Source organism: Dermacentor albipictus, chromosome 1 (assembly GCF_038994185.2).
Source record: "Dermacentor albipictus isolate Rhodes 1998 colony chromosome 1, USDA_Dalb.pri_finalv2, whole genome shotgun sequence".
In the NCBI taxonomy this organism is placed as follows: domain Eukaryota; kingdom Metazoa; phylum Arthropoda; class Arachnida; order Ixodida; family Ixodidae; genus Dermacentor; species Dermacentor albipictus.
In genome coordinates this window covers 86,780,509-86,796,545 of record NC_091821.1, presented here as the reverse complement: position 1 = coordinate 86,796,545, position 16,037 = coordinate 86,780,509, and the positions used below count along the sequence as shown (strand labels likewise).

At 47.1% G+C, this 16,037-nt stretch overlaps 1 protein-coding gene across 2 annotated transcripts in view; it reads right to left on the bottom strand.

Moving 5' to 3' along the window:
* Positions 1 to 16,037, bottom strand: part of mle (dosage compensation regulator mle) — a 133,494-nt gene that overhangs the window by 58,348 nt on the left and 59,109 nt on the right. For both annotated transcript variants that reach the window (XM_070523096.1, XM_070523100.1), the window contains one exon: positions 2,390 to 2,602. In XM_070523096.1, the coding sequence (XP_070379197.1) occupies positions 2,390 to 2,602 (213 nt within the window). The remainder of the gene's footprint in view (positions 1 to 2,389; positions 2,603 to 16,037) is intronic.

The following is a 16,037-nucleotide window of genomic DNA, read 5'->3' as shown; positions in this document are numbered from 1 at the left end:
GCCTGCGCTTACACGCGGGGCAGCGCTGTGTTGTTTTGTTTGTTTGACGTATGTTCTCCAGGGCCTAGGATCCCGAAGTTCGTCAAACGAGGCTCGAGCCCAGTACCCTGCAGCTTCTTTCAGCGTTCCTCATGGCCAGCGAATTGAGTTCACCGGCCATTCAGAACAACCGGGGCGAGGACGAGCTGTTAGATATGGCGCCGTTTCCTGAGGCTACTTCGAGTTCCCCAAACCACTTCGAATCGCAGCACAGCTAATTGAGGAATGCAGAAGCAGGGGTGCCACATTCCTGAGGCAGGACACTTGCAAACAAGTTCGTACGCCGCCGAGATTAGAAGGGGCCCTCGGACAATAGAGCCCAATCGTCACCCCTCTTCGCCTTTGAAGAAGGCATTTGCCACCACTGCGGAGCCGTACCCCTCGTACAATTCTCGGTGGGCCCTCGTACAATGGAGCATGAGCGTCCCCCCCCCCCTTCTCCACCTTAGAAGAAGTGCATTGCAAGTCTGCAAGGCAAGACCGCAGAGAGCCACCGGGTGTGACAACGCGATACGGGCGCCAACCATTGGCTGAAAATGGCGTCATCTGAGCGGACTCTCCCATTGGTCGAACATGACGCGACTTCCAGTCCTCAAGGGGTTTAAAAGAAGCATTCCAGAGAGACCAGAGCATTCCCTGATTCCCTAATTCACCTCTCTCGAACTTCTTGCCGTGGGCCGCAGCGTCCGAGTTGCTGCCGACCCGTAATGACTGTACGACTGTCATTGACTCTCACCTCCTTGTAAATAATGTAAAATAAATAGTACTCCCAAGTTTGGTTTTCATCCCGAAGTCCGTCCTTCAAACCCTACAGCATGTGTGTTCGAGTGAGAATTAACACTTTTTTTTTTTTGGCCGGTTCCCAATTTCATATCAACGAGGTTGTACTGTACAAGGAACTTATTGGTAGAATTTGAGCAACGAGAGGTCAAATAGACATGGTGTCCTCCTTTTTTTTTAATTAACCTTTGTATTCCTAGGTTGGTCTCCCTGAGTGCAAAGTCTCGCCAGACAGCAGCAAAGACACTTTGAAAAATCATCTGTATGGAAGTCCTGGGAGCAGAAATTTAACTGCTTCACTCTTGAAGTATGTCGTCCCACGAATCTCATGGCAAAAACATTTTTCGAATCCTTCAACTTAAAAAAAAGTTATCGGACAAATACCCTACTTTCTCTCTTTTTGTATCCACTAGATTTCTGGAAGCTACACAGTAAAGTAGCGAAGAAGGTAAAGCGCCGCTTAAAGGGCTCATCGCAGCACCCCATGGCAGCTGTGGTAGGCTATGCTACACGGCGTGCCGCTGTCTTCTAAGAGGCCATGCACAGCAGACTCAGCTCCATGCAGCGCAAAAGATGAAATGATTTTTCTGTCTTTTTGAGTCAGAGAGATATATATTTTTCACTTAACTAAAAATTAGGAACTATGTATTACCAAGAATGGTTCTCGCGATCAAAATCAGCTGACAGCGTTGGAGGGCCAACTGCTTTCAACGACATTGAGGATGTAAGAGAAAGAGACCATTCCCTGCTTTTGACACGAGATTGTAAATTCCCTGCTGCATGCAGTGCAATAATTTTTGCCTCACATGTTTACAGAAGCCTCATGAACAGATAGGCATTTTTTTACTATGTTCAAAAAGTGTTACAGGGTCCCTTTAAAGGAACACATAAGTGAATTTATATTTTCGATGTATGCTGTAGACCATGTCATAAAGGTCACTAATGCATTATTCTTGTGAGGTCACAAGCTTAAATTTGTCAATGGAATGCCAGCAGAAAATAAATGGCTGGAAACTGCTTTGAAATGGCTGGCATAGAGGGACACAAACAGGAGCGTACACTATGAGTTGGTGCTTTCATTGGCATGCAATAATGGCACAGTGAAGCACCAGGCTCCTGTGTGAGCATAGGAGAGACTTGGCTCATGAAGAGAGCCATGTGCTAAATGCTTTGCATGCAGGTGTCTTTTCATCTACCTCCATTTTGGGCAAGACTAGCTAAGCTAACATAATGCTAACAGCATCGCACTGCTTGAATAGCATCCTATTGTAATAAACATCACCAGCACCTCACTCACGATTGGCTTATCATCAAGCTCGCAGAGAAAACCAAACAAGCTTTTTTTAGCCACGCTTACATGAGCACAGAAACCACAAAACATGATGCCACATAACTGGATTCAAATTGTACTGAAAAAATTAAAGCATAATACCATTTTTAGTATCTATCATAGAAAACTAACAACACTGTCGAAAACATTTTTCGTCTTGAGGCTACTCCTGTCATATTTCAATCCACTAAGATTTTGATGTAGTGTTAGGAGAGAATAAAACGCCTACAAAGCACACACCTTTGTCACATTATCAGGCACTGGCCGAAAGACTTTATGCTGGTCTTCACGGGGAATCTGTGAATGCAGTGGCAAAATTTGGTACTGAGAACTACCAAAGGTGGGGTGCTGCTGCAGGTGCTTCATTAGGGCAAAAATCAAATTCCAGCCAGGCAGAAATATCAGCACGGCACCTCCCTTCTCCTCCATGCTCCTAATATGTAGAAGAAGTGCCTGCAGAGAAAACAGAACAGGCATTACCATACAAACAAAAGGACATTTGTGTTAACAAGCAAACTCTGACAGCCTAGCAGCCCCAGCAAAGATGTCCATGAGAAGCTGCAATCCATTGATTACTGATAATTCTTTAGTACAGTAAAATCTTCGTTACATGTACCCGGTTAAAACACACTAATGGTTCAATCGCAGTTGCGATGAATCCCCAACCCAGTCTTCATAGAGCTCAAGGGCCCTGAGAAACATTTTGAGCTAATCATAGAAGAACATAACTATTAAATTATGTCACCGCACTAATTTCCTGCTGCAAAATTTTTTCATATCCTTCAAGCACAAGTGAAGTTAGATGTAGTTACTGGACCCATCAGCTGCATTATTTCTCATTTCCAATAGTGTGCTGGAAGCTACACAGGGGAGACGGCAAGCGGGCACAAAGGAGCAATGCCCTCCTGGCCTCTCCAAAAGATTGAACACAAGGCAGCTGGTGGTGACACCCCATGGCCAGCCACGGTATCTATGCTCCGCTTTTAAATCCTGGAAGCCACGCGCAGCAGACGCGGCAACACGCAACTGTCGTGTTTAGACCTGCAGTGAAAAGCTGAAATGCTGTTTGTGCCCTTTTTGAGATAGCATAATAATAATAATATTTCGGGTTTTACGTGCCAAAACCACTTTCTGATTATGAGGCACGCCGTAGTGGAGGACTCCGGAAATTTTGACCACCTGGGGTTCTTTAACGTGCACCTAAATCTAAGCACACGGGTGTTTTCGCATTTCGCCCCCATCGAAATGCGGCCGCCGTGGCCGGGATTCGATCCCGCGACCTCGTGCTCAGCAGCCCAACACCATAGCCACTGAGCAACCACGGCGGGTTTTTGAGATAGCAGACATATATATATATATATATATATATATATATATATATATATATATATATATATATATATATATATATATATATATATATATATATATATATATATATATATCCTTTCATCACCACCATCATCATCATCATCCCTTTCTATGTCCACTGCAGGACACAGGACGGAGGCCTCTCCCTGCAATCTTCAATTACCCCTGTCCTGCGCCACCCGATTCCGACTAGCGCCCGCGAATTTCCTAATTTCATCGCTCCACCTAGTCTTCTGCCATCCTCGACTGCATTTCCCCTCTCTGTAACCCTAGTGGTACAACAGTTATCAAACCGGTGCAATAAATGACCTGCCCAGCTCCATTCTTTTCTCTTGATGTCAATTAGAATATCGTCTATACCCGTTTGCTCTCTGATCCAAACCACTCTCTTTCTGTCTCTCTTAAAGTTATACCTAGCATTCTTCGTTCCATTGCACCTTGTGCAGTCCTTAACTTGTTCTCAAGCTTCTTTGTCAGTCTCCAAGTCACTGCACCGTATGTCAGCACTGATTGTACACCTTCCTTTTCAATGACAATGGTAAGCTTCTAGTCAGGATGTACATATTAGCATAAGAGCAGGAAAATTTGAGTCTTGCGAAATATTCTCGTGTGCACATTTTCAAAGCCTTGAACTGTGTGTATAACAATGCATCAAACTTTTAATTCTTACAAGTTTATTTCCTTTTTATTGCTGTTATTCATGAATGAAGAGTACATATATACCAATGCAAAATATTTTTTTTCCCACTTTACAGTCACCCTAGGAAAATAACAGTAAATTTTTTTCGAAATAAGTCCTTAAGAAGAATTGGGATCTGCAATAAAAAAACATTGACCCTGGGCGGTTGCATAGGGCGAAAAAAATCAACCCTCTAACGGTTAAGGGGGGACGTGGGTTATAAAATGTTTTTCTTTATTTTTGGTTCAATCTGAACTAAACTTCACTGTTTCAATCAGTTTTTAATGCTTATATCAAATATACAATTAGGTTTTTGAGAGATACTCTGGTTAAGAAAGTATTAAAAGTCTGAAAATAAGCTTAATGGGTACTTGTGGGGCTTTTTAGCAATTTTGCATTGCTAAACACAAAAAGTAAGTGCATGACACTAATGCCAAAGACTTACTCTAGGGGGTGATGCAATTTTTGTTTAATTGAAAGCACTTTAAAGGTAAGAAAGCAGACGAACATTTACTGCAAGTATTTTTTACTTTCACTCATTATTTTTGACTAATTTGCAAAATGATGCTAGAGTAGCAGAAATAACATCACCCCATAGATCATTTCAATATGAATACACTGATACCAAACTGGTTATTGTCTCTCAACAGCATCATAGAGAAAATCCCTGTAACGCTGAGTGCAAACTCAGAAAAACGCATTTGAAGTTTAGACAGCTGTCAATTTTTCTAGAATGCAGCTACAGCAATATTAATGACATCATTTTGTAGCTATATTCTTCACGAGAATGGCCACACTAAATATATGACTGCACCCTTCTAGAAAAGAGGGAAAATCTTGCTATAAAGCCATGTACTGCCCCTAAAGCAGCATGAGAAACTACATTTAACACTTCATGTGCGCGTTCCAGTGGCCCGAGAGCTTAATGAAATTAAAAATTGCATAATAAAGCCGCCTTTTCATAGCCAAATAAACTCACACAATGTTAGTCAAAAACACACATGGAGTACTTATTGAAGGGCCTAAATTATTTATTTTCATGCAACAACACTTTGCTCTACAGCATGCCAGTGCTTTACGCAAGGTCCTTTGCTAGCTTGTGCATTTTTGAAAGTGTGGTCTTGATAACACTACTGTAGAGACGCTCCCTCTGCAACTTCTGAAGCTTTTATGAAGAGCAGCTTGAATTTCTACTCCGTTGCGCAATGTGATGCCAGATACTCCTTCAAACATGATCGCTGCACCTCTCGTGCACTCAGCCAACTTGCCCACTGAATACTGAATAGTATGCCGTATCAATATAATCTAGAATGCCACTGCACACACCGGCTGACTATCTGATGACATCAACCTGCAGCTAGGCCCAGTAGAATCAACAGTGTCAGTAGAATGCCACTTTCGACGCAATAGATGGTACCGTTTGTGCTGGTCGTTTGGGGAGCACGCCATCGTCCGCAGTCTACAGTCTCTCGTTCCATTGACTTTTTTTTTTTCCGTAAGCTTAAATGCCTTCTTTAAGTGAACGTCTACTGACACCCCACAAGACGAAAAGACGATGCATCAGCCGCATGAACGCCAACAAAAACAGACGAAGACGGCACACACAAACCGGCAGAAACGGCGGCGCAAGCATAACAAAATCGCTGCTTTGGTCATGACAGCCAATGCTAGGCACAAGATGGAGAGGGGGGGGGGGGGCTAGCTTGCGCATGTCATAGGCCAAAAATCACCCTTTGGAAAAGTGGCAACAGGGGTCATTCTGCTTAAGCAGTACCATTTTGAGCCAGTGCATAATGTGCACAAAGAAAACACCTTCAAAACAAGCCCAAGATGACGGTGGTCGGCTCGTGGCTGCAGCGCGCGGTAGAAGTTTGAACCAATTTTGCCTCGCGCAGGGCGTTTCGTGACTCCCATGGCTTTTTATGCCGTTTTTTTCCTATTTACCGATCGAAATCAGCGTTAATAATTTAATGGCAAGTGCTTGAAGGTACAAACATTCCTAAAATGCACTTTTCTCAAAATTTATTTTCCTACATTTTTTACCTTTCTAGAATCTGCGTCCCTCCTTAAAGGGGCCTCACACCAGGCCACACAACAAACTTTGGTTATACGTTGGAAGTTGTTATGTGTCCTCTAGGGAGCGTTCTGCCACAAAAAAATTTTCGAATCGGCTCATAAATAGCCGAGATATCAATTTTTCAGTGACGGGAACCCATGATTTCAGGAGGCGAGCTCCACTTCCAAGAGAGACACTCTTGCCACTTGCCCTGTCTAGCCTCCAAGAGCAAAATTCCTTCCCTGCAATGGCTGACCCACCCACTGATTATCGGCAATGTGCGATATTGCTGGTGAAAAGAAAGTGGCGACCTTCCAACGGCGGCCTGTCCATCCGGACAGGCCGCCATTGGAATATTGTTTTGTAGGAAGATGCAGACGAAAAGCTATGCACATGTACATTTACAAGAAGATACGCTGCGCTTGGCCAAGAGGCAACAGCCCGCACAAGCTTCTAATCGTCGTCGTCGTCTTCACACTGCTCGCCTTTTCATGATCGCATATATTGTTCCGTAGCACTACCCCCGGCTGTAAAAGCGCCGTTCCAGAGCGACTAAAGATCGGACTCGGAAGCAGTGTAGTAGGCCTTGAGCCTACTGACATGCACGACATCCCTAGATGCCAGAGTAGATGACGAGGTTGAGCTCACAGGAGCAATTTTGTAAGTCACAGGCGTCACCTGGCGCAGCACGCGGTAGGGCCCTGTGTATCGCAAAAAGAGCTCTGAAAGTCCGATGTGACGAGAGAGCGACCACAGGAACACGAGCGCACCAGGCGAAAACTGTACGTCACGATGGCGGGCGTTGTACTGACACTGCTGAGTGGTTTGTGAGGCCGTCAGTCGAGCACGGGCAAGCTGGCATGCATGGTCGGCGAGGGCGATGGCGTCGCGCGCATACTCGCTTGTTGAGATCGCAGCAGGAGGAAGTGCCGTGTCTAGGGGCAAGGTAGGTTCGCGACCGTACAGTAGGTGAAATGGAGAAAATCCGGCGGTGTCGTGCGGGGAAGAATTGTACGCAAATGTTACGTAAGGAAGGGCAATGTCCCAGTCGTGGCGGTCTTTAGAAACGTACTTGGACAGCATATCGGTAAGAGTACGGTTTAACCGCTTTGTCAGGCCATTGGTTTGAGGATGGTATGAGGTAGTCGGTTTGTGTTGAATGGAGCAGGAACGCACAACGTCAGCGATAATTTTCGAGAGGAAGTTTCGACCACGGTCAGTAAGCAGCTGTAGCGAGGCGCCATGAAGCAAGATAATGTCACGCAAGAGAAAGCCCGCGACGTCAGTGGCGCAACTGGTAGGGGGAGCCCGAGTGATAGCGTATCGGGTGGCGTAATCAGTCGCGACGGCTACCCATTTGTTCCCAGAGGATGACGTGGGAAAGGGACCGAGCAGGTCTAATCCAACACAAAAGAACGGTTCCACAGGGACAGTGATCGGCTGGAGATGACGGGCAGGTAGCACCTGAGGTGTTTTCCGACGCTAGCAGGGATCACAGGCAGCAACATAGCGTCGAACGGAGCGAACAAGACCAGGGCAATAGAAGCCGCGGCACACGCGGTCGTACGTGCGGGTTACCCCTGCACGTACTGCAGTGGGTGCGTCATGCATCTCAAAGAGCACAGTCTGTTGTAGCTGTTTTGGCATGACAAGAAGAAGATCAGAGCCGTCAGGGAGGAAGTTCCTTCAATACAGAATGCCGCCCTGGAGAACATATCGGCGAACGGATGCGTCGGTAGGTGTAGAGCGCAGGCGCTCGATAAGTGCTCGTAGCGATAGGTCTTGGTACTGCTCATCGGCGATGTTAGCGAAGGCAGACACAGAGAAAATGCCGTTGGCGCTACTACTGTCGGCGGCGTCAGGCTCGGCGACCAGGTAGCGAGACAGGCAGTCAGCGTCCTAGTGTAGTCGGCCAGATTTATAGGTGACAGTATACGAATATTCTTGGAGGCGTAAGGCCCAGCGACCAAGGTCTTCCTGTAGGATCTTTCAGTGAGCATAACCAGCAAAGCGCGTGATGGTCTGTGACAACGGAAAAGGGTCGGCCATATAAGTATAGGCGGAATTTCGCAACCGCCCAAACTAGGGCCAGACACTCACGCTCGGTGATGGAATAGTTGTGCTCCGCAGGTGATAGGAGCCTGCTGGCGTAAGCGATAACACGGTCGTGGCCACGCTGGCGTTGTGCCAGTACTGCGCCAATTCCGTGACCGCTGGCATCAGTACAGACTTCGGTAGGCGCAGAAGGATCGAAATGGGCCAGAACGGGAGGCGTTGTGAGAATGTCGATTAGATGTGAGAAGGCGGAGGCCTTGTTATTGCCCCACAGGAAAGGGGCGTCTTTTTTCAAAAGCTCGGTTAGTGGTCGTGCTATGACAGCGAAATTTCTCACAAAACGGCGGAAGTACGAACAAAGGCTGATGAAGCTGCGCACATCCTTCACACACTTCGGAACAGGGCAGTGCGCAACAGCATGGATCTTGCCTGGGTCCGGTTGCACCCCGTTCACGTCAACGAGATGTCCAAGGACAGTAATCTGGCGACGGCCAAATTGACACTTCGATGCGTTGAGTTGCAGACCGGCTCGACGAAAAACGTCCAGGACTGCTGAGAGGCGCTCGAGGTGCATAGCGAACGTTGGGGAGAATACCATAACGTCGTCCAAGTAGCACAGGCACGTGGACCATTTGAAACCATGAAGACGGGAGTCCATCATGCATTCATAAGTGGCAGGAGCGTTACATAGGCGGAACGGCATCACTTTGAATTGATAAAGACCGTCGGGTGTTACAAAGGCAGTCTTCTCGCGGTCGAGATCGTCCACGGCACTCTGCCAGTAGCTGGAACGAAGGTCAATAGAGGAGAAATAGCGAGCACCATGGAGGCAGTCAAGGGCGTCATCAATCTGAGGTAGGGGATACACGTCCTTTTTGGTAACCCTGTTAAGGTGCCGATAGTCCACGCAAAAGCGCCATGAGCCATCCTTCTTTTTGACCAGTACAACAGGTGACGCCCATGGACTATATGATGGTTCAATAATGTTCTTGGCAAGCATTTTGCGAACTTCTGCGTGAATAACTTGACGCTCAGCTGGTGACACTCGATATGGGTGGCGATGAATAGGAGGGGCATCGCCGGTATTAATGTGATGTTTGACAGCTGTAGTTTGGGCCAAAGGACGATCGTTAAAGTAAAAAATATCGTGGTAGGAAAACAAAACGCGGTAGAGTTCACGAACGTGCTCGGACGGCAAGTCAGTCACAATCATTTTCTGTAAGTCAGCGATGGTACAATTTGCCGACTGCGATGGTAGAGGAGGATAGGCTGAATTGTCGTCTACTGAAATCGATGCTACAGAGTGATCCTTGAATGAGCAAAGTTGGGCCAGAGACATCCCGCGTGGCAGCACTAGTGTCGTCAAGCCAAAATTGACCACTGGCAGGCAGACGCAATTTGCCGTAAGCGATAAAACTGTGTGAGGTACTGTGATCCCGTGTGTAAGGAGGACGTCTTGCATAGGAGCCGCGATGTAGTGACCGTCGGGGACTGGTGGGGATGACACGAAGTCAACGTAAGTCAGTGCTGAAGGTGGCAAGCGAATGAAGTCAACGGAACTGAGACGAGTAGGGTGTTGTTCAGCGGGATCCAGAACAGGCAGGTCAGGGAGGAGAGTACTGGCGGAGCAATCGATGAGAGCAGAATGTGCTGAGAGGAAGTCTAAGCCGAGGATGATGTCGTGGGGACAGTGGGCGATGACTGTGAATAGCACGATTGTTGAGCCATCGGCGAGGGAGACGCGGGCGGTACACATACCAATTACGGGGGCTGTCCCGCCATCGGCGACATGGACAACAGGCGTTGTGGCGGGCATGATAATTTTCTTGAGCCGGTTACGAAGGTCAGCGCTCATTACGGACAAATGCGCCCCAGTGTCTATGAGTGCAGACACAGAAACACCGTCGACTTGCACGTCAAGTAGGTTCAGATGAGTGGGCAACGTCAGTAGAGGATTTGGCGGCGTAGGGAGCAATGCAGCGTCACCTCGAGGCGCTGCATCGTCTAGTTTTCCGGCTGGGAGCGGCGTCCGAAGGGAGTCGGCGAATAGGAGCGACGGGGCTGGGGAGAGCGAGATTGTCGTAGTTGGGGCGAAGGCAAACGAGAATAAGAGCGGTTCGGTGCAGGAGGATCAGCGGCGGCGTTATCGGAGCATGTGGCATAGGGACGAGATGGGCCACCTGGGGGGGCGAGAGTAGGCAGTATAAGTAGACCGGGTCGGGGAACTCCAGCGACTGCGACAGTGCCGAGAAATGTGCCAGATTCGATGGCACTGGAAACAAATGGGCTTGTCGTCAGCAGTGCGCCATTCAGATGGGTTGCGGAAACGTGGTGGGTAAGACGATGCGGGACGGGGCGGAATCGAAGAAGCCGGGCGGGTGTCAAGACGATGGGCCGAGCAGATGGTGTGAAGACCCATGTTTTCGAACTCTTGGCGGACAACTGCCTGGATGAGTGAGACCGTGACTGCAGATGTGTTGGTGGGACTGGAGTCGAAGGCAGCCGGATAGGCGGCCTCGATCTCACGCCAGACGATCCTGGTAACATCGGCAGTGTTGTTGGGACGAGGAGTGTCGGCACAGAAAGATGTCGCTGGGGTGTTGGGCAGACGGGCAAACTGCTGGTCAATACGTCGGCTTTTAGCGAGTTCCAGGCGGCGGCACTCTTTTATAACAGCATCCGCCGTCGCTACGTTGTTGCAAACGAGCAAGTTGAAGGCGTCATCGGCAATGCCTTTGAGGATGTAGGCAACCTTGTCTGACTCGGTTATGTGGGTGTCAACTTTGCGGCACAGAGCCAAGACATCCTGAATGTACATGACATAGGGCTCTGTTGACGTCTGGACACGGCCGGAAAGCGCCTTCTGCGCGGCAAGTTCGTGACCGTAGGGGTTGCCGAACAAGTCTCAAAGCTGTGTCTTAAGTGAATCCCAACTGGTTAGCTCATCTTCGTGCGTGCGATACCAAATTCTAGGTGTGCCACCGAGGTAAAAGACTATGTTGGCGAGCATAATAGTAGGGTCCCACCAATTATTGCGGCTGACGTGCTCATACAGGCTGATCTAGTCATCGACGTCTTCCCCATCTTTGCCCGAGAATACGCCAGGATCACAGGGAGCGGGGAGAGTGATGTAGGTCGTCGAAGTGGCAGCAGGTGTCGGAGCCAGCAGAGTCGGGCTGTCGTCGCCAGGAGCCATGAAGAAAGGCTCGACATACCGTCCACTGCGAAGCTCCGTGACGAGGTACAGGGTACGCCCACCTCCACCAGATATGTTACGTAGGAAGACGCAGACGAAAAGCTATGTACAAGTATATTTACAAGAAGATACACTGCACTTGGCCAAGAGGCAACAGCCCGCGCTAGCTTCTAATCGTCGTCGTCGTCTTCACACTGCTGGCTTTTTCGTGATCGCATATATTGTTCCGTAGCAATATGAACCTGGCAACGTTTAACGCTAGAACGTTATCTAGTGAGGCGAGTCTAGCAGTGCTATTGGAGGAATTAGAGGGCAGTAAATAGGATATAATAGGGCTCAGTGAAGTTAGGAGGCCAAAAGAAGCATATACAGTGCTAAAAAGTGGGCACGTCCTGTGCTACTGGGGTTTAGCAGAGAGACGAGAGCTAGGAGTCGGATTCCTGATTAATAAGAATATAGGTCATAACATACAGGAATTCTATAGCATTAACGAGAGGGTGGCAGGTCCTGTTGTGAAACTTAATAAGAGGTACAAAATGAAGGTTGTACAGGTCTACGCCCCTACATCCAGTCATGATGACCAGGAAGTCGAAAGCTTCTATGAAGACGTGGAATCGGCGATGGGTAAAGTCCAAACAAAATACACTATACTGATGGGTGAATTCAATGCCAAGGTAGGCACGAAGCAGGCTGGAGACAAGGCAGTGGGGGAATATGGCATAGGCACTAGGAATAGCAGGGGAGAGTTATTAGTAGAGTTCGCGGAACAGAATAATATGCGGATAATGAATACCTTCTTCCGCAAGTGTGATAGCCGAAAGTGGACGTGGAGGAGCCCGAACGGCGAGACTAGAAATCAATTAGACTTCATACTCTGCGCTAACCCTGGCATCATACAAGATGTGGACGTGCTCAGCAAGGTGCGCTGTAGTGACCATAGGATGGTAAGAACCTGAATTAGCCTAGACCTGAGGAGGGAACGGAAGAAACTGGTACATAAGAAGCCGGTCAATGAGTTAGCGGTAAGAGGGAAAATAGAGGAATTCCAGATCAAGCTACGGAACAGGTATTCGGCTTTAACTCAGGAAGAGGACCTTAGTGTTGAAGCAATGAACGACAATCTTGTGGGCATCATTAAGGAGTGTGCAATAGAAGTCGGTGGTAACTCCGTTAAACAGGATACCAGTAAGCTATCGCAGGAGACGAAAGATCTGATCAAGAAACGCCAATGTATGAAAGCCTCTAACCCTACAGCTAGAATAGAACTGGCAGAACTTTCGAAGTTAATCAACAAGCGTAAGACAGCTGACATAAGGAAGTATAATATGGACAGAATTGAACATGCTCTCAGGAACGGAGGAAGCCTAAAAGCAGTGAAGAAGAAACTAGGAATTGGCAAGAATCAGATGTATGCGCTAAGAGACAAAGTCCGCAATATCATTACTTATATGGATGAGGTAGTTCAAGTGGCTGAGGAGTTCTATAGAGATTTATACACTACCAGTGGCACCCACGACGATAATGGAAGAGAGAATAGTGTAGAGGAATTCGAAATCCCACAGGTAACGCTGGAAGAAGTAAAGAAAGCCTTGGGAGCTATGAAAAGGGGGAAGGCAGCTGGGGAGGATCAGGTAACAGCAGATATGTTGAAGGATGGTGGGCAGCTTATTCTAGAGAAACTGGCCACCCTGTATACTCAATGCCTCATGACTTCGAGCGTACCGGAATCTTGAAAAAACGCTAACATAATCCTAATCCATAAGAAAGGGGACGCCAAAGACTTGAAAAATTATAGAGAGATCAGCTTACTACCCGTTGCCCACAAAGTATTTACTAAGGTAATTGCAAATAGAATCAGGAACACCTTAGACTTCCGTCAACCAAAGGACCAGGCAGGATTCCGTAAAGGCTACTCAACAATAGACCATATTCACACTACCAATCAGGTGATAGAAAAATGTGCAGTATATAACCAACCCTTATATATAGCTTTCATTGATTACGAAAAAGCGTTTGATTCAGTCGAAACCTCAGCAGTCATGGAGGCATTGCAGAATCAGGGTGTAGACGAGCCATGTGTAAAAATACTGAAAGATATCTATTAGCCCCGAGAACGAACTACAGGTGCGCTGCGAGCATCGCTCGCGTGACGTCAGGGCAAGGACACGCGCCTGTCGTCTGCTACAGTTCGGGCGTTGTCCGGGCGCTTTCTGCGGCGTTTTTGTTTGTTCACCCTCGTTCTCTCTGCTTGTATACTTATGGTGGTTGTCTCAAATATATTTTTACGACCTCTTCCTTTGCGAACATTTATTCAAAGAGCTAATTTCTTAGACAACAATGCAGCCCTCAAAGGCAACGCTACAGTGCCAGCCGAAGGAGCGCAGACCAGCCCATTGCAGGTTTTTCATGCGCGGATGGACAATCGCAAAAACATAGCATACAGGAATCCAGATATGATACCATATCTGCCGCGGTGCAACAAGTATGTCACAAATGCTGGCTATATATGACTTCGAGAACAGTTACATTGATTTTAATCCGCTCAAACAGGTTTGCTCACGACGAGTAGTTCATGGTATAATCTTGAATTTTTGCACATCTTCACAGAAACGCTCGACATTAACACGGGGACTTAACTAATATTGGAGTTTAGGTTCTACAAGCACCACTTGCTTCTTTAACTGCTTGTCAACATTAGGCTGTTCTTCACGTGTTTATATTAAGCGGCGGAAATTTGAAGTAAAGTTAATGAAGGCTTAAAGCTATTTACAGAATACAAATAGGACTATACCAATATATATTCCCTTTCCCATGCTACACGTTCAACTCGCTTGAGAAATTTACTGGTGCTTGTTGCTTGAGGAATATACACGACGAATCTGTTTGACGAACTGACACAGTCTGCTCGGCCCAATTGTTTTAGTGAAGTATGCCTGTTGGACCGCATGGCTGTAGCCAGAAAGAAGTCGAAGCGTCAATCACTAGTAGTATGGGACATACTGAAGATATCGAAATCCCCCCTCCCCCCCCCCCCCGATGGAGGGTCAGAAATCAAGTGAAAGTATATGCAAGGCTTGTGGTGCTTTCTTTATGAATGTTTGCGATTGGATTGGAGCAAACGTTATTTAGCCTGCAGTTGGCCTAGGTTCTCTTTTATGTACTGACGAAGCGAATAGTTATACGTTTGTATAATTAAAGAATGCTGGATCGAGTCATGGTGAGACAGAAGGTGCTTGAAGTTTCCTTTTCTAGGCAATCTAAGTTGCGCTGTAGTAGCTCGGGAATACTTTAGCCATTCCAGTTGGCGCTGTAAAAAAATGCTTTATGGTTTCAATTCGAAGTTGTAGTGAACTGATGGGTTTCGCGAACATAGCGTGCCTCGCTGTAAGGACAGTCGATTGCTACTGTTACGTGTTCAGGGGTGAGCCATATTGTCAATAAAGGCTACTGAGGGCCACTATGAAACATTTCATCACTTTCAATTGATTGGCTCTCGATCTTAACAACGAAACTTTTCTCTCAGTTGATTTCTACTATGGTGTTTGTGAATTAACTATGTAAATACTCTACATGACGTGCCATCGTGTTAGCAGCCATGAGCAATTCGTTTTTTGGAGGCCTGTTTCAGAGGAGGATGAAAGTAGCAGCAAACTTTTTCATAAGAAATGCGCGCCTAACCATTTCTTTATGCATTAATGAATGGCCATATTTGAATAGAACAGCACACCAGAGTAATAAGAATCATGATGAAAGCTTCGCAGGGCAGTGTCTTTCTAACATCGGATAACATGCTGACGCCGATTACCAAGATTTTTCTTCCATGTAAAATGCAATGTCTCTCATAGCTAAATACTAAGCGAATGTTAAGTGTTTAGCGAGGCATCATACACAACTTCGCGTGTTGAATTTGCAGACATTCCTTTTACGCAAAATTTACCGATAGAAACGGCGCGTATATGCATTGCAAAACCAGTAGACCCCTTTATCGCTACATAGCTTGTGATATCCAAACCGCAAAGTTTCTCGACTTACGCGCTCTTGTAGAAGAAACTGTGGTTAGGGCATGGCAGCTGAAAGAAGCCGACGTATCCTTCAATACGTGCGGCTCGAGCCACTCATACCCCAAGCACACACGAAGGGAACGAGCGCGCGCGGCTGCCGAGCGAGCGGCGTCCTGGCCGTGACGTCACTCGCGAGAGGGCGCCACTCCTAATTCTCGCCACTAATAGCGGCTCCACAGCCACCTTAGTCCTCCATAAAGAAAGCAACAAAATCTGAATAAAGAAAGGCGTCAGGCAGGGAGATACGATCTCTCCAATGCTATTCGCCGCGTGTTTACAGGAGATATTCAGAGACCTGGATTGGGAAGAATTGGGGATAAAAGTTAATGGAGAATACCTTATTAACTTGCGATTCGCTGATGATATTGCCTTGCTTAGCAACTCAGGGGACCAATTGCAATGCATGCTCACTGACCTGGAGCGGCAAAGCAGAAGAGTGGGCCTAAAAATTAATCTGCAGAAAACAAAAG